This window comes from Hirundo rustica, chromosome 4, assembly GCF_015227805.2.
Source record: "Hirundo rustica isolate bHirRus1 chromosome 4, bHirRus1.pri.v3, whole genome shotgun sequence".
In the NCBI taxonomy this organism is placed as follows: Eukaryota; Metazoa; Chordata; class Aves; order Passeriformes; family Hirundinidae; genus Hirundo; species Hirundo rustica.
Window position 1 is genome coordinate 13587291 of NC_053453.1, and position 22037 is coordinate 13609327.

The following is a 22037-nucleotide window of genomic DNA, read 5'->3' on the forward strand; positions in this document are numbered from 1 at the left end:
AGAAGAATATCAATTTTCTAGACACCCAGTACTTTCCCAAGCTTTGGCTTATCTTTTTGAACCTCATGCCATGCCAACTGGGAAACAGGTAGGTTCTTGTACATTAACTGCATTCCAGTGCTGAAGAAAGACACAAATATCAACTGGAAATTAAAAGTGACACTTGCCAAAAAATACAGCCTTCCTCTAAACTCTAACTAGAAGATTTTTGGCAGGAAGATCAGGGAGGAGTCCAGTGCAGCCTCTGCTGTGCCACGGAAGTAGCTGGTGGATCAGGGGTGAATATGCAGAGCATGTCTTTGAGGAGTCCTGTGAGACAGATGTGGTATTGTTTCTTCCAGTTCTTTGGAAGCAGTGCTGGGTTATGCCATGCCTCTTTACCTCTGGGTTTTGTCTGCCTTTCCCCCACCCCCCACCCCCCCTCAGCTTTCTTAAAAGCTTATTTATCCTCATTCCTGTTACTTGCTTGGTGTTAGGAGTAAGACAGACATATGACAAAATTCTAAAGGCTGTAAAGAGATCATTTCTTCCTGCATATTCAGCCTGGTATGCTCCAGGCCAGGAGGTCCTTGGATTGGAAAGCTTTTCCACTCTGGCTATGCAGAAGTGGCTGTGGTGGTGTTTCAAATGAGATTTAAAGGAAATAGGCATTTATTCTTCAATATATAGTGTAAAATCTGTTGTTACCACATAGTGTGAGTAAAGCGACCTACCGAAGCCCCATATAAAATACTGTTTCTAAACAATTTCCTAAATTTTTCTTAAAATATTCTATAACCTAAATGTATTTCGTCAGAATCCCATATTTTGGAAAGAAACTATACAGTCTTGCAGATGTATGTGTCAGTAAGAGCAGTGGATTCCATAATACATTATCTTTGAAGGATATGTGGGCAAAGAAGAAGAGCTTCAAGAGAAAGAAATCATATTAACGCCCACCAGGTTTTAAAGTTGAAGAATATTTGGATGTAATGTACAGCAGAACACTGAAAGAAGACTTATATAATTGACATTTTCACTGAATAAGGCTTCCTGAAACTGTGGAGTGTCCTAATAATGCTATATCTAATGTAGTTTGTTCTCAGATTATTGAGGACATAATTTTTTTCTACAGGCTCCCTCTAATTATATTTTTAAAAATGTCTATCTTAAAATTTATTCTGTAGGTTATTGCTTCTTTTTTGTCCCAACATTACTAAGTTCATAGTTGTTCCTATTTTTCAGTCTGAATGCTTTGTCCTGTTTCATTCTGTCATGCAGTCTCATCTTATTCTTATATATATATTTTTCTCCAGTGTTTGTGGATTTTCTGTAAAGAACAAATTCCTTCCTATTAGGTCCATAGTCTTGCAATAGCAAATGTGTCAAATTGTTATTTTCATTTTCCACTCTATTGTCTTTGCTTATATTTGAAGATGGCAAGTAATAATAAATGAATAAATTCTTAAGATCATAATATTATGTCTTGCATGGGATTATCTGCTTTCATCACCCCCTGAGCTAGATGATTTGTCTCCCAAGAATGTGTCTATGCAGCTGTTTCATTGCTTAAAGTGCATAGCACCTTGTTCTTAAGCCAGATCAACTGGAAAATTGTTTTAGCATGTGCCTTTACTTGTGTTTTAAAATCAGCTATTCCGAATCTTTTGTAGCTTCAGTTGGTTTGCTTACAGTTTTCAAATTACATTACATTACATTACAATGAGGGGACTTACTGAACAAACAGTAAACTGCAAACAGGAACTTTCCTAGGTATTTGTCTAGGAAATCTAGTTACATTATAGAAGGCTGTTTCGTTATCCAAGTTACTGCAACTTAGGTACTTTTAGGGGCAGGGGGGAGTTGCTAGGGGTTTTTGTTTTGGGGGGGAGGTTGTGTTTTTTGTTTGGTTTTTTTTTGTTTGTTTTGGTTTGGTTTTTTGTTTGTTTGTTTGTTTTTGTGTTATAGTTTGCTTGGGTTTGGGATTTTTGAGGTGTTTTTCTGAAAAGAGTCTAATTTTTAATTCCACTTGTTAGCTTCTGTGTCTCGCTGTTAGATTTATTTTTTACTGGAAGAGATACCGTGTTAGTTACCAGACACTGCTAGTTGTTCTTTTCCAAAACCCTCTAGGACAGATGTAACATTTGTGTTCTGTGCATTGTCAGCCAATTCTTTTGGCTTGACTTTCTTATCTTGATAGCAGCATTTGAACTGTCCTGATATTTTGTCTAATGTGCGCTAAGAGCCCAAAAAGTCAAAGTGTCCTGGTCTGCATCAAAAATAGCATAGGCAGCAGGTCAAGGGAGATGATTCTGCCCCTCTACACAGCCCCTGTGACACTCCATGTGGAATACTGCGTCCAGCTTGGGCCATTCAGGACAGGAAAGACATGGAACTGCTGGAATGAGTCCAGAGGAGAGTCACAAAAACTATGACAGGGCTGGAGCACCTCTCCTGTGAAGGAAGGCTGAGAGTGCTGGGGTTTTTCAGCCTGGAGAAGGCTCAGGACACCTAACATCAGCCTTCTAGTGCTTACAGGGAGTTTGTAAAAAAGGAAGGGGACAAACTTTTTCATAGGCCCTGTAGTGATAGGACAAGGGTTATTGGTTTTAAACTAAAGGACAGATTCCAACTACTTGTAAGGAAGGCATTTTTGTTTATGATGAGAGTGTTGGCACACTGGAACAGGTTGTCTGGAGTAGTAGAAAGGCCCCATGCCTGAAAACATTCAAGGTCAGGTTGGACAGGGCTCTGAGCAAGTTGAGCTGAAGATATTGCTTATTGCAGGGGGGTTGGACTAGATAGCCTTTAAAGGTCCTGTCCAACCCAAATTAATCCATAATTCTATGGTTCTGTGATTATGATTCTAAGTATCCAGGTCTGTGTTTAGCTTTACTGGTATGATTTTTTTTCCTCTCTTTAATTTTTATCTCCAAAATTGCTTGAACACGTATATGCATCCTCTGCTGTGTAGCTACAGTTTCTTTTAGGGCAGTGTTCAGGTCTTTGCCCTTATGCAGGATAATAGCCAGTGTATTGCTTATGCTGCTGATACTCAGTAGCTGAGGTGAACAAAACACATCATGCATTGTATAATCTGTACTATTCTGAGTAGAAGATTCAGGAGCTTGAAGTTTTATTAATTAAAAGATTGCATTTAGATATGAACATTAAAATTCTTGTTCATATAAATATACAGCAAATTTTCTTCTTACACGAATGTGAGACTAAGAAGGCTGCACTATGATACCAGTTTTAGGAGGACAGGAAATTCAGTGTCTCTGTAGTGTCTCTTTATGGTTACAGAGTAATAGATTCCAGGAATTCAAAAGCCATGAGTTTGCATTTCTTGTCAGTTATGAGGGAAAATACTTTTAGGTGTGTTCTACTGTGTTTTGTTTTTTAAATGAAAGCTGACATTTTAATGTAAACTCATACTGTGCACTGTTTCTAATACTGCAGAGAAAGCACATGACTTCTGAGGTGGTTGAAGACTTTGCCTTTACGTGTCTGGAATAGCCCTGACCATTGATAGTGCAAGTTAAAGAGTTTTCCTCCCTTCCTTGAATCAGGAGGAAAGTAATTTAAAATGGCTAATGGAGCTAAATGGAGATTTTTAGCTGAAGTATAATGCTCAACAAGTTTGATTACCTGTAACCTTTGTGCCTTCCAATGTTTGGTTTCATTGTGTTTTCTTTCTTGCAGTTATTGCACAGCTGAGACAAAAGCTTGAAAAATTACAGGGCAGCAAACTTCCAGAAAGTTTTAGAGTTCCATATGATCCTGGGCTAAGAGCAGGAGCACTAGTGGTAAGTATATTCTGAATTTTTACAAATAATTAAAAAAATATATTTGCAAGTATGTGGCACTTGGTAAAAAGTTTTGCTAATATGTCAAAAGGTCTTGTTTCTGTGTGGATACAATGACACTGCATGGACTCTGTAGGTTTTTGCTCCCAGAGCTGTTATTATTTTTCTAAATGTAATGACATGCCACCATGTGCTAAAAAAAGTTGCAACAACCCATGAAATTCTAATCATTAAATGGCAATTATACTTTTCTATTTGTTGAATACAAGATTTAACCAGGTAGCTGAATTTTTTTAAAATTAAATAACTGTATAAAACGTGTATCTGATTGAGGGCCTTTGGGATATTCAGTTTCCATTCTTCCAGTTACTGTCTCTGTCTTACCCTGATTCATATCTGTTACTAAGATTTGGGTCCAGACCTTCATCAAACAATATCTACCTCAGCTATTTCTGATTTTTCAGTATCTCTGTGTTTGTTTTGTTAGAAAACACATTACAGTTTTGTTAGAAATACATTAAGAAACACTTGGGTTTTTCTATATTGCTGCCTTCAGTTTTGTGGTGAGATTGCAATTGTGTATGTTGACTCAGAGTTAAAAAAAGATTTGTAGATCAGCAGATATATAGTGAGAGGAAATTGGATCATGCACCTAAAATGCAATGTGAGGACTGGGTAAAGAAGCACAGTCAAAATCGTTAGACTCACTTGATGTGCAGCAAGGGCCTTTCAAGGAAAGAGCCTCTTAATTTTCTCTTAGCTAAGGACAGAGAAACCATCGAATTTAAGAAATTGCTGAATGCTCAGGCATTATCTTAGATATGGCCATGTTTCTGTTAAATAAACCTGTGCCTTGGGAGACAGGCTATAAGCTAGTCTGGCTTCAAGCTGAGAGAATTAAACACCTCTTAGGTGAGCAGGGCTGAAGCACTGTCAGCACAGAACCCAATTCAGATATTTCTTATTCAGAAATAATTTGTAACTTCTTAAATTTTTAACTTAAATTTGTAACTTCTGTTTGTATTTTGTATATTCTCTTTGGGTTTTGTTTGATTGTTTGTTTTTGTTCAGAAATCATCAACAGCTTAACAGAAAGTATATTTTAAGATAAAAGATTCCTCTGGATTTTCTAGTTTTTCTTCACTTAGGAGGTAATCAGCCCTGCTGGGACCTTCCTAGATGAACAAAACAATAGATATACAAAGGAAGGTAGCTATGTCCAAAAATTGTTGGGTTAGCTTTTATTTTCCCAAACTGTATGAATAAAAATATTTGGTAAAACAAACTAAGCTTTCACTTCATGTTCATTCTAACAAGTACTATTTGTCCATAATTTTCAAAATCTAAAATTTTACAAGTCTAAACACAGTATTAGAAGCAAAATCAGAGTTTCTAATAAGTTCAAAGATTTAAAAACTTCTTTCCTTTTTGAAAATGAGGATGGTAAAAACTATTTTGTTTTAAACTACAGGATCAGAATTTCAGTAGATGAAACATGAATATGCTAAAATACTCGTATATAATGAATTCTGTCTGCTCTCAAACACTGATGTGCACTTTTTTTTTTTTTTTTAGTTTTAGATGGCTTTATTTACATAGTAATGTTCAACAATTAATCAGGAATTCAATAATAGAAAGTAAGACATACTACAGTTGTATTAGCCATAACATATAGCAAGCATTTGAAATAGTGCAGTTTCATTACTGAATTTATCAGTATTGAAAATGTAATAAAATTAAATAGGGAACCTATTTTCTTATCTTATGAATTATTACCTTAAATTAGTTTCAAAAATGCCATTTTTCCCATGAACTTGAACAATTTACTAAGGGAATTGAATCAAGCAATCTGGAATGTAGTTGCTAGAAGTCAGAAGGGTGGATGGTGTGGTAAATTGCATTGGACAATGATTAGGTTCTGATTTTGCAAAGCATCTGTCAAAGTGCTGTTGTGAAGGTCAGTATTTTCCAGTTTTGTCGGAATCTCTATTCCTCTTTTAAATCTATCTGAAGCAGATGTACAAGCTAAATCCAGTTTTGGAGAGGCAAGATACACTTTTTCCTTTATCATGGACAGTGGTTAAAAGTTGTGCAAGTTCAGGGAGGCTTTGTGTGGCAACTTTTCAGTATGTTGCTTGTGGTATAACTGAGTGGAAGCTGGTAAACGATTCTGTAGTTGCTGTTAGAAAAGTTTCTTGGGTTGATGTTGGCATACATTGGCTAGCAAGCAATTAACCTGTCTTTCACAGATAGAAAAATGTAAAGTAATGGCCTCTAAGAAGAAGCCACTCTGGCTTGAATTTAAGTGTGCAGATCCAACAGCTCTGTCAAATGAAACCATAGGCATCATCTTCAAACATGGAGATGACCTCCGTCAGGACATGCTAATTTTACAGGTATGATAGCTAAAGCTTATAAAGAATAACATGAATATTTAAAAATATTTTAAAATAATTTTACTTTTCCAAACTGTGTATACCTTGTCTTCACTATTCATATGAAATGCAAGGCTGTCTTTTGGATTTAAAACTCTGTATGGCAAGGCTGACATCAGCACTGGATCATCTCTGTCCTACTGCAGTTTTTTGGTTACTGTGTTATGGATTAACCCTGGTTGGATGGGAAAACAGGAAAGGAAGAGTACAAGCAAGAAAACTTGTGAGTTGAGCTAAAGGTGGTTTAATAAGCAAAGGAAAAGTGGAAGAACAAAGGAAGAAAACAAAACAAGTGGTCACTAAGGCAGTCACTCACCACATCCCATGGGTGGACCAGTTCCCAGCCAGTTCCTGCACAGAAGACGGTTAACCTACATAACCCCTTTCTCCCTGTTCTATTGTTGAGCATGACATTGTTCAGCATGGAGTATTTCTTTGGTTGGTTCAGGTCCTGTGCCTGGTTGTGTCCCCTCCCAACCTCTTGTGCACCCAGTCTAGGCACAGTGAGGCAGGGTGAGAAATGGGCAGCCTTGGCACTCTGCAGACACTGTTCAGCTGGGGCACTGGGACATCAGTGTGTTCTCAGCACTGCTATGGTCACCCCCTAAACCACAGCACGGTACAAGCTGCTCTGGCGAAAAGGAGCTTCATCCCAACCAGACACAGTGCATACTGTTATTCTTTCTTTTCCTGCCATATGCCATAGATATTTCACATTTTGGTGTTCTAGAGACAAAATCTTACTTAGTGCAAGATTGCCTGTTTCTCTGATGAAGTGTTTTTACCATTTATTTATGCAACGGGTGAAGTTAACAAATGAAAAATCAGTAGCTAGCATTACTCTAGTTTCAGACAACTGGTTTGTTACGGCTTTTGGAGGTATTGATGGGGAAAAGTGAGCATGCTTGCTAGTGCATTTAATCTCACCTTATGTAGAAAACATACATTATATTGATTAATACTTTATGGAACAGTAGAGATTTCCTGGTTGCAAAACAGATGAAGAAATATAAATCCTGGTTCTGTAACTGATTATCTTGAATGGCTGCACACTTTCTGTATTTATCTCTTAATCAAATAGCGAAGTAAGCCCCATGTTAGAAGTCTGGGTAGTGTTATTTGTGTAAGTAATCTGTTCAAATGTTCAAATAATTTGATATAATTTAGCATATACATTTGTTTGTACTAGATTCTTCGAATTATGGAATCCATTTGGGAAGCAGAATCCTTGGACCTCTGTTTGTTGCCATATGGTTGCATTTCTACAGGGAACAAAATAGGTATGTAATCACCGTGATTAGAAATTCAAAATACCATATTTACAGAAGATGTGTATGGGAGAACTATTCTAATATGTGCTGAGGTAAATAGTACTTTATTATACTTTCTGTGAGCAGCCTTCAGTTGCGTCTTGACAGTGGTTTCTGCCCTTCCTTGAGCTGTAGCTACAGCTTTGCTGGCTGTGATTCCTGTGCAATGACTTGGCTTGTGCTGCAAGCTTTTCTTTAATAACAATACTTAGTACAAAATAGCAGTGAAAGTGAGTGATTTATTCACTATGTATTTTAATGTGTTGATAGGAATAAAATAAAGAGTAAAACATTTATATTTTTTCCTGACCTAAGACTTCATACCCTATAGCACATGGAAGCAACAACATTACTTAACAGGATACTCAGGCAATATTTCTCGCAGGGCATTGGTTCCTGCAGCAGAGATGATCAATTTTTCAGAACTTGTGGTGAAAGAAGTCAAGTAAGAAATGCCAATAAAATTAAGACTCTTTATAACTCTTTAATATACTTTTGTAATGTATTTCTCTCTAAAATCCATTGCCACATAATTTTTTTTTACATCGTTTTGATTTCAGGATCTCTCAGCAATGGAGGAAACCCAAACTCACTGATAAAATACCTGGTAGCGTGACATAAGAGAGATTCTTTTCTCCTAATATAAATGATTTAAAATTGAATCATATTTATTGATAGAATTTCAGTAATAAAGGAAATGGAAAATTGTACATCAAAATGCTAACCAACTATAAATATAAGGAAAGTTGGGTGTTTTTCTCTCCTTTAGAGGTGTTAAACCTAGTTTTTTAGAGCTTTTTAGGATCTGATTTAACTTTGTTTAAAATTATCTCAAGACAATGTAATGTATTGAAAAAATGAAGGAAGAAGGAGGAATTCTGCCAGCAATTCTAGCATTTTCATACTTGAATTACAGATTTCTGTTATTCTTTCGTGAATTCTTAGTTGAATCCCCATTCTTCTGTCTCAAGGAAATAATTCTTGATTTTCCTATAGGCGTGGGAGAGATGTAAGGATTTAGCATCCTTTTAGCACCACAGTAGGGGCATGGTTAATCATATTAACACTTCTGCTTGGTTTGCTGAGAATACCTGCAGCCTAAATTAGTAATGCCCAATGTGGCATACTTTGATATAGAGCTTATGCTTGTTTGGAACAGAACCAAAGAGTAGTGGCGTGCGAATGTTCTTTCATAATATTCACATGTGGTCTTCTTCCAAGCTGCTTCTTCCCTCCCTCTTAATACTTCCATGGAACTTGGGCAGTTTCTGTGTATTGACACAAGGACAGTACCCCACTCTACACTGAGCACAGGTGAACAGGTGTCTTACAGCTGGGGCTGACATCTCCTCCTGCATAGAGCATTCTCATTCTGTTAAAGACATTGCATCCAGTGCAGTTTGTAATTTTGGAAGCATCTGTCCTCTCCACTGCTGCTGCCAAGCAGACCTCTGTAGGATGAAATTTTTCTTCACTGTATCACTGGTAAAAGGTCATACCCTGCTCTCTCCCCCTTTAACATTTCCATATGTTCCTGGCTCTGTTGAAGCAATTATCACTACTTACTGTGCAGCATCACTGCTGAAATTGAAAAGTTCAAGCTGGCTCTTAGAAGAGTCACCTGTCTTGGTACCACAGAGCCCCAGAAACAAACACACTGCATGGTGCATTTTCTGCTGCACTGGAGCCCAGCTGAATGCAGCCCAGCTGAGAGCTGCCATCCTTGTCGTGCCTCCTGAGCCAGCTCAGCTCCCCGGTATCAAGGAGCTGTTGGCCGGTAGAGGGAGATTTGTAAGCACAGGCAGGGAAAGATTTCTCAAGAGCTGGAATGGGAGCTGGAACTCACATCCGGGAGAAAAACAGCAGCTTGGCAAACACAGACCAAAATGCAAAGCTTTTTAATTTGGTGGTCTTGGTGATGGGTTTTGGAGGTCATATTTCCACAATGGTTTTATGGCAAACATATCCAGGCCACTGTAAAGACAGAAGAAAATACCTTCAGGGGCTATTCAGCCTTTAGTTCAGCCTTGCAGAGGGCAGGAAGAGATTGCTGTGTTGTTACTCTGTTACATGAAAATTTGCACATAATTCAGTAATTGCAAAAGGGTTGGATTGTGAGTAGAAAGAAATTTATCTGTTTCATGCAGAGTCAAATTGAAACCAGAGCAGAAACTGCTTTGAATCACTTTGGAGAGAAAGGGGTATTTTTGTTTGCTTGCTTATCTCTGAACTGGACCTGAAGCTAGAAGACACTGTTGAATTTGAACCAGAGAAAGAAAATAAAATATTTCTGATTACCAAATAAATTCTATTAAAATCTGACTTTCTCCTATACAGGCATGCCCAGTCTGGACTGCATTTTCTAGTTTTGGTTACAGTGCAGAGTTGTCTTGCAGCTTGTTTCTGCATTTCTCTCTAGCTTCCCCTCTGTCACATGCCATGCTGGCACAAACACAACAAGGCCCTGTTTCTGCACCATATTGCTGTGATGTGCCAGTTTGCCTTGGAAAGGGTCTGTTCAGTCTAGAGACAGACCCCACGGTCCCGACAGCCAGAGCTTTCCACCAGCAATCCCACTGCCGTACCTCACTGTGCACTGATATTTCTGAGCTTTCTGTGTATATGCACACTTAAGCTTAGATTGGATTTAATGCAGGAGGGGCAGCTCTGTTCCTCTGCCACAGCCCTGGCAACACTTGCATCCCTAGACTGCAGCAAATTGAAAGGTTTTCTTCAGATCCTTGTATTTGTGAAGTTGGAGAGAAGCTGGGGAAAATGTGAATTAGGATCAGGAGGTAAATATTTTCTCTCCTTGTGAAAAGCCTTATGCACTCATCATGTGATACATCCGTTTTAGAAGAGGAGGAGTTTTGATGCCAGGCTCTTTATGAACTCTGGCTGGTTTCAGCTGGGAATGAACAGGAACCACTGCTCCTTGTGAAATAAATTTCTGCTCACAGAAATATAAAGATCTGCAGTTGATCTTTAAACACAGTTTAAAATTTTATTTTGAATGTTTTCAATATACTTGGATAAAAATTTAATAACTTCTTCTAAACCTTTTCCTTATTTTCTTTAGGAATGATCGAAATTGTGAAAGATGCTACAACAATTGCCAAAATTCAACAGAGTACAGTTGGGAACACTGGTGCATTTAAGGATGAAATACTAAACCAGTGGCTCAAGGAAAGATGCATGATTGAAGAGAAGGTGAGTTCCTTGAATTTTTAGGTAGGATTTTTAATTGCACCCTACTAATTTAGGGACATAGAGCCCATATGTTTGTGTTTGTTACTCGTGGGAATTAGAAAAATCCATTCATTTTCCCTGCACCCGGCTGCAGATGTCAGTGAATGAGCCTTTAGCATCCAGCTGGCATCTAAACTCCTGAGAGACAAGATGCTTCTGAAATCACTCCTGTATCAATTGAAGTTAGAAGAGATATATGAGGAGCAGGTTGAGAGGACATTTAAGAACACTGAAAAGCAATGTGGTTTTTTGGGGATTTAGGTGCAGTTTGTGTGCTCTCAGCTCCTATTCTTGTGTACATCCACTGATCTACTACAGCTTTCTGCCACATTTTTTTTTTTCCTCAGAACGTGTGAGCTGCTTTATGCTGCTTTTCTGTGCTGAGGGATAGAGCCAGCACAGGGAGTGCAGGGCTGTGATCTTGATCTCTGCTGTGCAGTGGTGTATTTTATAAGATAGTTTGCCTAACTGTTGATAGATACATTTCAACAGAAAGCTACATAACTTTGAGAATGATTGCATTTAGTGCCTATTATTGAAGCATTTAACATCTCTAAGATTTATTTTTAGTTTCAGGCAGCTGTGGAAAGATTTGTTTATTCTTGTGCTGGATACTGTGTTGCAACTTTTGTACTCGGAATAGGAGACAGGCACAATGACAACATCATGATTACAGAAACAGGTGGGTTATTTTTTTCATATTTCATAGATGTGCAGACTGTCTAGATTTATGTTTCATTTTAATAAATAATGCATTTTACAATGAATGAGGAGGCACAAACCAGTTCTGTCAGTGGTGCTTACAAGGTCAAGTTCTCCTGTAACACTGAAATGTATTTTCACCCCAGCTGGCCTCCATACAGACTAGAGATATGTATAATTAATAATGCCATTATTTTTCAAGGGGAAGTTTGATACAAACTAAGTCATTAGAAATGTAAACCAAATGGTTTTTTTTACTGTCTACATCTAAGGTCTGAACACCAAAAAAACTTTATAAAGCAGGCAGCTGTTCATCTATCTAGTGTATGGATGTGGTTCTGACAGTGTTCAGTGGAACTGAATTCTGTCAGAATTCAGATGTTGCTGGACTGTTTTTGCTTCTGAGGAATGTAGTTGCTTTTTGTGTACTGCTGTAAAAAATTTAGGAAATAAGTGTACATGGAGTGTATTTGTTTTTCTACTAAAATCTGTGGAATGGTTAGAAACTCTAACCTGAAGAAACTCACAGTTCTTTTGTACTGTAAAGTTTCAGAATTAGTTCCGTAGCTGCACACTGTTTCATCCTTAATTTTACTTACCTATGGAAAGAACCCTGGAGCAATCGGTACATATGGAGGAGTTATATTTAGTCTAAGGAATTCACTTTTAGTTTCATGATCCTCTCACTTCATAATTAGTCTCTGATAAGAGATGGAAAATAGTTAGAAGGCTGGATATTTAATATTGATTATATTAAAGTTTTATCAGTTGAAGACTAGAGAGAAGAAGTACCCTAAAGGCAGAAATTAGCTGATTGAAGACTACAGTAAAAAAGTTCAGCAGAAGCCCTTGAGGAAAAAATGACAAAGAAATGCTTTAATTACAATATTATATATAATGTGATGTTAGTTCCCAGTGGCAGAGCATGAGGCACAGATCAATTGATAGGGAAAGAGAGAAAGAAGTGTTGTTCTGTTGTGGTCATGAGCAGGTCCGCTTCAGAGTCTTTAACAGGATCAGGAGCCAGGAGGATCTCAGTCTGAGAGGTCTGCAGAGAGTCAGATTTGGTAGGCTGGGGGAACTTGAAAGCTGGCTTAAAATCTGGAACATCCAAGGATGTTCCACCTACAGATCACTGTTAAGTGTCATCTTACATAATTTGATGTTTTATCTTTTTTTATAAATATGCCATTACTACAAATCTGTGTTTTTAAGTAACCATACTCTTGTATCCAAATCCATATCCTGGCTGCCAGTGAAAGTAATAAAGTGATGTGGAAAGTAGCAGCAAACTCCAGTCCTGTAGGTGTAGTGACTCTTAAAACGAGAGGTTTTCACTGCTTTTGTGGGAACTGATGCCCTACTACTCTCTCAATGCTATCCAAAGGGCGACAATGCGGACTTTGAACTCACAGTGCAGTTTAGAAATTGCTAATGAAGGTCTGTGAGGAGAAAGCATATTCTAGTCAATGACACTTGCCAAGGATTCTGGTAGTGCCAGAATCCCATGGGGGATACATGAAACATAACCCTCAGGCCTTTTCCATGTAGTGATGCTCTGATTGTTACGGGTATGAGGCACAAGCTCTCCTTGGTTGATTTTTGAAAAGTTGTGAGTGTATGTTTAGATAATGCAGCAGTTCTGCCAGACTTTTAACAACGACCAAAGTAAGAAGTAATTTTGCTTAGAGGAGAGAATTATATAGTTGCCAAAAAAAAGAAAGAAAATAGTCTCTTTTCTGCTGAATTTAAGAATGATGATATTTATTAAAAAAAAAAAAGGGGTTTGGAAGTACTGTGAATACATGTAAGTGTTCTTAGCAGTTTATTTTATTTATCTAAATGTGACTTCTTCTCTTTATGAAGGCAACCTTTTCCATATTGATTTTGGCCATATTCTTGGGAATTATAAAAGCTTCCTTGGAATTAATAAGGAGAGAGTTCCTTTTGTGCTGACTCCAGATTTTCTGTATGTCATGGGAACTTCCGGAAAGAAGACAAGTCTCCATTTCCATAAATTTCAGGTAAAAGAATGGGTATTTAGCTGCAAATCAATTAAGCACTATTTTTTTTACCCTCTGAAATGAACATTAGTCCCTTGATTTTCAAAGATCTAGGCTCCTGGGTATTATCTTAATAAAATGTACTGAATCATAATACAATTCCGGGATGTTTTATCCGCAACTAAGAGAAAAAAATTAACTGTACAATTATGGGAACTAGAATTCAAACATTCACAAAGGCATGTTGAAAAGCTCATTAGCAGCCGACCAGATGAGCAGTTCTCTCTTTGTTTCTTGTCTTGATTTGAAAATACTTTGCAGAGGGCTTCAGTGTTTGTGCAATTAGAAGAAACTTATGGCTCTAATCAGAGCCTCTGTGGAGTATGAGCAGGTGTGAGGCATTCTCAGCTGGCTTTGCCAGTGTTATTCCCTCCTGATTTTGCCCTTGAGTTCTGGGGCTTGGACTGCTGCATCTGAGTAAAAAGCAATAGTGACCCAAAGCTGTCTCAGATGCTAGTTTGTGAAGTGGATGGATAGTTTTAACTCTGAACGAAATTAATGGTGTTAAAAATCTGTTCTATTGCTTCTATTTGAAATTGAGCACTTTCAAACCGGTTGCGATTATTTGAGCTAGTGAAGGACCTGGTCAAAGAAGGAGTTCAGTATGCAGTTCCTACATTTAATTAAATGATTGAGAATGTGGTCAGTCAGAATTACATGTATGTCTGAGATATTATTATTCCTGTGGTCATCTTTGGAGACTTTGAGTAAAGAGTCTTATTTAGAAAGCTTATAATATCAAAAGAAATTTTTTTCTGTAGGGTGAGTCAAAGCCAAAGCCTAACTTATATGTTCTTGTGGATGAACCAGTCCCAGTGGAGTCTGGTTTTCTAACTTGACTACCTAAGTATGGTTCTTCCTGGTGGATGGTGACTATGTCCCTTTGAACATATACACAGTTGTATAGCAAATCTGTCTCCAACACACACCCCCATCTCCCTTGTGATTGTCTGTGATGGGCAATGGGGATTATCCTAAGATGATAACACCAGGTGGGTCCCCAGTGTCTTCAGCATTTTGTCTCCATTTGTGGCTGCATCTCAGTGCTTTTACGCGCTCATCCAAAAATAAATGTTCCACATCTTCGGGCTGGACACCTCCTGCAGGCCTCCCTGCCGGGGGTGGGGATCCACTTGGTTCCTCTTGCAATTCCCTCCTTCTGGTATTCTTATGTTAGGACAAATCACATTGTCCACCAGAGGCAATCAAAAGTCAGAGGGCACGTGTGGAGAGGACCCATGCAAAGAAGAACCAATGATCTTTGGTTGAAGTCATTGCCCAAACTTCTGAAAATAATTAAAGACCCCTGTCCAATCTTTGAGTCTTCATTTTTGCCAGGACTGTGTTTATCACAGTGGAGGTGTTTTGAAGGGGACTTGTAGCTTAAAAGATGTTAGGGTGGGGTTTGCCATGGGAAGGGAATGCTGAGCCCGTGCTCTCAGGGAAGCCTGTGAGCCGTGCTGTGTACAGCAACGATGCTGTTGCTGCAGCTGTAAGTCATGTGCAGGTGTAGGACTGAAGCACCAGCCTGGGGTATGTAATTTCAAAAAAGACCTCTGTTCTGGAAGCAGAAAATAGTTAAAAGTTTGAAAGTGTGCTAATGGAGAATTGAAAGGTGTCTGCAAAGTTGTTTTCATATATATGGATCATCCAGCTCTCTGGAGAGTATCTGACCTTTACTTCAGCAGCCCAAATACCAAAATCAGTTGAAAGTAAGTTTGGTCATAGTCTCTCTTCAATACATGTTGCCTCCATCATGGAGTCCTGGGTTTGGCTAAATAAACTTTTTGTTATTCTGGTACTAATTTCTAAGTACTGCTACCATCCCACTAATGCAGACAGTTTAGGAATGCTGTGATAGCACCAATGTTATTTCCACCAGTGTCCTTAGCCATATAAAAGGTGATTAATGTGCTTTTACTGTTGCAAGCTCTGATGGTGATATGAGACCTGGGCATTTTAAGTAATATGATTTAGGCACAGACAACAATAAACTGACCAAAAAAATATAAGTTTGTGTATAGTTCTGCTGCAATAGCTATTGTTTATATACCACTATTGCAGTAGTACATTAAAAGTCTTTTCTGTCTCAAAGACCATAAAAAGAAAGTTAAAATATTTCTATATGAGTAAAAGAGTAACACAGAGCAAGATTTTCATCACATATTTTGCTATGAAAAATGTGTGTTTTAATTACATGGCCAGAGACTAAAAAAACCCGAAAATTGTAGTTTTACTTTACAGTTGACTTGTTTCATCGTATTTCCTAATATTGAGGGATTCATTCAGTCTGCCTGCTGACTCATTCATGTATTAATGGAAAAGTCTCAGCATTTATCCTTCATTAATTTTTAAGAGCACCTCTCATTATTTTGTACTTCACTGCATTATAACACTTTGTATTTCAGAAGACTCCTTTGTTTTTTACAGTCTTAAGTTTTTACAGTTCTTACAGTTTTTAATAACTTAGTAACCTACTTGTATAAAATCTTAATTTTTTGTTATCTACTAGACATAGTACGTATATACAGATGTGTTATCCAGAACTCATATTGCTGGAGACGGTTAAAATGACAAATAACTTGGACCAAAGTTCACTGCAGAAGAGTATAGTTCATTATTAGTGCACTTGTGAGGCTGTCAGTGACCGGCAACTTTTCTGAACTAGCAATGAGCTTCCTTTCTATTCATTCTTAATCTAATTTAGTTTCCCTTTTTGTTTGCATTTGTTATGATGGTTTAATGAAAATTAGATGCCAGAGGTTATTAATGACATCACAGAAATGCTTAGAAGGAAGCAATATTTGATGGGCTTTTTCCTCATCACAAACATATATTTAAGCATAACTTAACCTGAGAAGACAAGTATTTTTCTATTCCATCTATGAATTTTTCACCTGCCCTAGTATTGCCCAGATTTCTCTTGCTGTAATTGTCATATGTGATGGCATTTCCTTTCCAGCCTTTGGCTGAAACCCATCAATTTTCTTACTTCTGTGCACACACAGCTCTCTCATTTTCTACTTGCAGAAACCTTTGACTAAGCCTCATCTAAGAGCTTCATGGTCCTTTTTGAGTTTGTCCATCTACTTATTACTGATTTGCCTAAAACTGTCTATTTGTCTTTGATAGTTTGTGCATTAAATTATGAACTCATTTTTATTAATTAGATTTAGTTTACTTAATTCATTATTTTTTCATTACTCTGTTGACTTGATAATACAGAGATCTGTATTTTCAGTGCTAATCAAATTCTTCTATGCCATTTCTTTATAAAATCTCATGTATTTGATTGTCAAGCAAAGGTGACAGAAAGTAGAAGGATACAAGGGGTGGCCTATGTAACAGAACTTGGACACTTCATATAAAAATTCCTGGAGTTTAGGATAATAATAATAATTAGGGCAGTTTCAGGCTTTCAAAATGATTATTCTTTTATTTCCTGTTGGGCAAAGGGATTTTGGTTTCTCCTCAGCTCCTCTCATTTTGCGTATGGCTTCTAGCAGCTTTCTTCTTAATCTCACGGTAAACGTACATATCCTTGACACGTACCTATCGGCTGGGTTATTTTTGGTTCTCGCTGCCTCTCTCAAAGGTGTAAAAATTCCTTTTCTTGGAAGATACTAATGCAAAACCACATTCAGTTCCTGTCTGAATAAATAACTGTAACAGGCAGATGCAGATTTTTTAAATCTTTTGAATTCCTGGAAGGACTGCCTTTGAGATGCAGTGATACCAGGGTTTTCTTGACTGCATAATTGTTTTTCTGTCTCAGATACCCAAAGCAGTGAGATACATCATCCATGCAGAAATGTAAAACCTTCTTTGATATAACTATAAAGACCTTTCATCTCTTTCAAGGGTAACAAAACACAGATTAACTCTTGTGACAAGATTTCTCTGTTTGAAGTTGATAACACATAAGTAAAATTTCTTTTCTTATTTTTTCTCCTGCTATAATGGAGAGAAACTATTCCCTGTGATAAGGTGATAAGGGGATGGTGCTTTCTATTGTAAATTAGGCTTTGACCATTGCATTTAATCTTTTGCTGTGCTAGAACTAAAGTAACATTGGAGTTCATATGTATGATTTTATTTCAGGACAGAATTTATTTGGGAACGGAATAAAAGATTTAGGCAATACTGAAAAAAGAAATTGTACAGACAGATCTTCAATATATCATCTTCCTTCCTTAACATTTTTCTAACCTGTCTGGATGTCCTGGTGTTGCTGATATAAACAGATAAATGTTAAGATTATTTGTGCACTTCTCGTTTCAGAGGATGAAAAAAAGAGTGTGTCTTGTAAAAAATGCCGCAGGGATGATGGGATTTGTTGGAAGTTTACATTAAAATATTTAGATTTCCCAAGCATTATTCAAAAACTATATATACAGTTGTTGAAAGGTTAAATTGAATATTTAATTGGGTAAAAATTAGCATTGCTTCAGCTGAATAATAGCAACCTTCTTGGAAATATTTTTCATATTTTTACATTACTGCATTGCAGAACTAATTTCTAGTTGATTGATGATTGATGTCTTTGTTGCATTGTTCTTATTTCTGCTAGTAACTGAGTTATAAATTTAAAATAAGAAATAATAATTTCAGTTTATATATTAGTCGCTTAGCAGGAAATATTATTTTTAAAGCACTGCATGTTTTGCCAAGCTGCAGAAATGTCATTCTTCTAGAAGTTCTGTTGTTAAGCACAGATTATTTATACATGGAAATGAAAAGGCTATAAAAAAGAATGCCTGTGGAATCTAGAATGACAGTACACAGTGATAGAAATCCTCCAGCAAGGCAGAGTGCCTGAAGACTAGAGCTGTCAGCTAGCAAAATTCCTTAGAATACCAAGCCTGAAAATCTTCCCTGTTAAATAATCCGTCACCACTGTGAAGTTAATAGACATCTATAGAAAATGAAGAGCAATCCCCTGGAGGTGCTGCTTTGTTCAGTATCAATTGCCAGCCACGGTCTTTAAATGGGAACATCCGAACAGGGAAGGAGGACAGTGAATTATTGCTGTCTCTTTAAAAGCCACAGAAAGAGGTTATATGGTAGTGAAATTCTTTTGAGGTTCTGGTGAGGCTGGGGTTTCATGCTTTAGTAATTAATTTAGTATCAAGAGCTGTTAGTTGTATACCCACCCAAACAGTTCTTGTTGCCCCAAGCTATGGTGAATGAAGTTGCACTGAGCAGCGGCTGCAGAAATTTGTGTCGCGTTTCGACTCAGTTGAACGACTCTGTTGGGTCTTCTGTCTTTGATATACACAAATGATTGAATGGCATTGGTTAATGAGAGTCCTGTGAAATTCCTACACCATCCCTCTCAATTCGTCTCCTCAATTAACAAAATACTCTTCTCTCTCACAGGACGTATGTGTGAAGGCTTATTTAGCTCTCCGACACCACACAAACCTGCTGATCATCCTGTTCTCCATGATGCTAATGACGGGAATGCCCCAATTAACCAGCAAAGAAGATATTGAATATATCAGGGATGCACTGACAGTAGGGAAAAGCGAAGAAGATGCCAAAAAGCATTTTCTTGATCAGATAGAAGTTTGCAGAGATAAGGGCTGGACAGTGCAGTTTAACTGGTTTTTGCATCTTGTGCTTGGAATCAAACAAGGAGTAGAAAAGCATTCTGCTTAATATTTTTTGTAAATTAACTGTGGGTGTGAATAGGAGGTTAGTGAACCTACATGTTATTTATGAATTCTGAATAAATGAGCAGTCAGAATTGCCTTTACTCTTCTGGCAGCTTAAGTGGATCTTGTAAAAAGGCAAGGACTTTACTCTGCCCCTCCAGAAGATCTTCCTGCAGATAAGGTTTTCTTTTTCTAATTTCTAATGACACTTCAAGTTTCTGCTTTCTTTTAACTAGTTGCTTTGCTGATGTGGCTTGGATTTTTTTTTTTTTTTTTTTTTTTTTGCTTTCTTTAGCAATAATTTGAGATAAGTATAAGGAGGAGGTTGAGTAAGATGGTAACCTACAAACCCTCTATAACCTTATCTTAACTGTTCATGAGGGTCAAGTCCTTCAAAACCAAAAGAATTTATATAAAATCTATGGTTACAGTGAAATCTCTGTGGACAATCCATATCTGTCTCAGGATGGTTTACAAATGAGTGTTCTTTATCCACATCCTTCTCTTTTGTCCCTTCCTCAACATTTTGTCCTTTCTGGATTTTTAATATGCTGTCAGTAGAAAAGAGCTTTGGCTCTGCCATTGGAGGAAATTGCCTGGCTGTTACTGTAGCCTCCTGACACAGACAACCAATCTTGACTGCCAGGAGAACTTCATAGTGACCTGGAAGTTCCTCAGATTTGAACATGAAATTCTGAAGGTTTAATTTTGAAAGATTTTTTACTCTACTTTTTAGTGGGGAAGTTCAGTATTATATTACAGATTATATTCTTAGTGTAAAGTTATTGAAATTCCACCTGTATAGGAAAAGCTTTGTAAAAAAAGCAATGGTACTTCCTTATCCCTCAGAGAAAACTCCTTATGTAAGAGTAATTGACATTTTACCAAATATCTGAGAAACCCAAAGTTATTTATTCCTTAGTGATATATTTTCAGGATATACCTAGAAGGAATTAAATGTAATCTTTGAAGTTGTGTATATTTTGCTATTTATTTTTAAATTCCTGAAGAAACAATACTACTGAAAAGCTATTTATGAAAGAAAAAAAAACAAAAAAACACCTTATCTTTAATTTCAATATTTAAACTTAAAAGAGGAAAAAATGGGCAGTGTTAAGTAGAATTTTAACTCTACTGTAGATTGCCTGCAAATCAAGTCTACCTGTGGTAGGAAAGAAAAAGAGCATACAGCCTGAATTAGTCTTTGACTTGAATTATTGTGGTATACTTCTTGCTAATTGATTTTTACCAAAGAGAGAAGATGGCTTACAATATTGCTTTTTTGCACTTGTGCCCATGTAATTTCTTCCTTCATTGTAGTGTTACATGGGCTTTATATTACATATAAATGATTAACTGAATTTTAAAATTCTGTTATCATTTGCTTTGATCATTTCACAGAACTGTTATGATTTTAACTACTGTTCCTACTGAGTGCATTCTTGAAGAATTTTTAACAAATGTACTGTAATTGGTGTCTCAGTTATGAGATGTAGCCAATCTATTCTTGAAATGTAGATGTTTAGTTGGTTACTGTGCACAAGTATTTTTGATGTAAATGGTAGACTCCAGTTAAGGAAATCTCTAAGGTTAAAATGTAGACTGTTTTGTTATTCTGTTACATTAATATTCTGTGCAAGGCAGGCTTTAGATCATACTAAAAAATAAACTAAATGGTGAATATTGTCTGTAAAATGATATTTTTAGATTTGTATTTTATAGATATGAAATAAATTGATATGTTCTATTAATTTGATTATTATTCGTGAATAAGTAGCTTAGCCAAAAATATTTTTATGCAGTTTCTTAAATGCTACCTAATCTCAGTAAGAAATCTTATTCAAAGTCCCACTCAGAGGAATTGTTTTAGTTCCATATTAATAACTCTGCACTATGTCAGATATCTTAGATTTTAATAGTCTGTAGTATTAGAATTGCAATTATTGTAATTGTAAAATGTGAATAGAATTGCCACTTTCGAAGGGCACTTTATTCATTCCTGTTTTGTTGTATGATGAAAAATCTGAAGATTTTAGTAAGTTTCTAGTTTTAAAAAATAAGTAGATCTAGTGCTAAATTTAACTCTAGCATGGGGAAATAAATGCTAATCACAACTTTAAGGGAAATGACGCTCTTGAAGCAGCCTTCATTTACAGGAAAGGATCTACAAGAGATCAGCACCCAGAGGGAAGTAGTTAAGTCCTGCACTAAACTTAGACTGATGATTTTTATCAGCAGTTTACAATGCGCTGTACTGAACTGTTTGTTGCCGACACCTGAAACACCTCAGGGCAGAGCAAATTCACTGACTTTTCATTGCTTTCTTTGCCCATGCAGCCTATGGTTGGGCTGCCTGGGCTTTGCTGGGCTGCCTTGTGTCTTCTGGGCCAGCTTGATTCCAGGGAGATCAAAAGTAGCTGCCAAATCTCTTTACCTAAGGAGCAACTTTGGGCACCAGCATCTCCTTATTAAATGGCTGCACGATCATGCTGCTGATTATCAGCTGGATTTTGTGTCCCTCTGGAAACCTCCACTCCCCACCCTGGAAACCACCACTGACCTTGTTTTGTGGCAGGCCCTGACACAAGGAGAAACAATGAAGAGATGTGGTTTGAGGCAGTCCAGCCTCAGCGGGGAGAGGAGCTGCTTTTCAGGTGAGGAGGTGGACACCAGGACACATCTGCACGTCCCAGACAGAGCATGGCTGTCCCGTTCTGCAGTGACATTCCCAAGGCCTGGAGAGCTGGAGCTTTAGCACAGATGTCACTGCTGGAGCAGGAGGCTAAACCACAATTTCCTGAGTCTCCCAGTGCATAAATTCACTGACCCTTAC

At 37.3% G+C, this 22037-nt stretch overlaps 1 protein-coding gene across 1 annotated transcript in view; it reads left to right on the forward strand.

The window, feature by feature from the left end:
- Positions 1-20953, forward strand: part of PIK3CG (phosphatidylinositol-4,5-bisphosphate 3-kinase catalytic subunit gamma) — a 33703-nt gene extending 12750 nt beyond the window's left edge. The window contains exons 5-11 of the mRNA XM_040063311.2: positions 3685-3788; positions 6038-6184; positions 7413-7503; positions 10613-10743; positions 11353-11464; positions 13351-13508; positions 18927-20953. Of these exons, the coding sequence (XP_039919245.1) occupies positions 3685-3788; positions 6038-6184; positions 7413-7503; positions 10613-10743; positions 11353-11464; positions 13351-13508; positions 18927-19208 (1025 nt within the window). The 3' untranslated portion in view covers positions 19209-20953. The remainder of the gene's footprint in view (positions 1-3684; positions 3789-6037; positions 6185-7412; positions 7504-10612; positions 10744-11352; positions 11465-13350; positions 13509-18926) is intronic.
- Positions 20954-22037: the final 1084 nt, after the last annotated feature.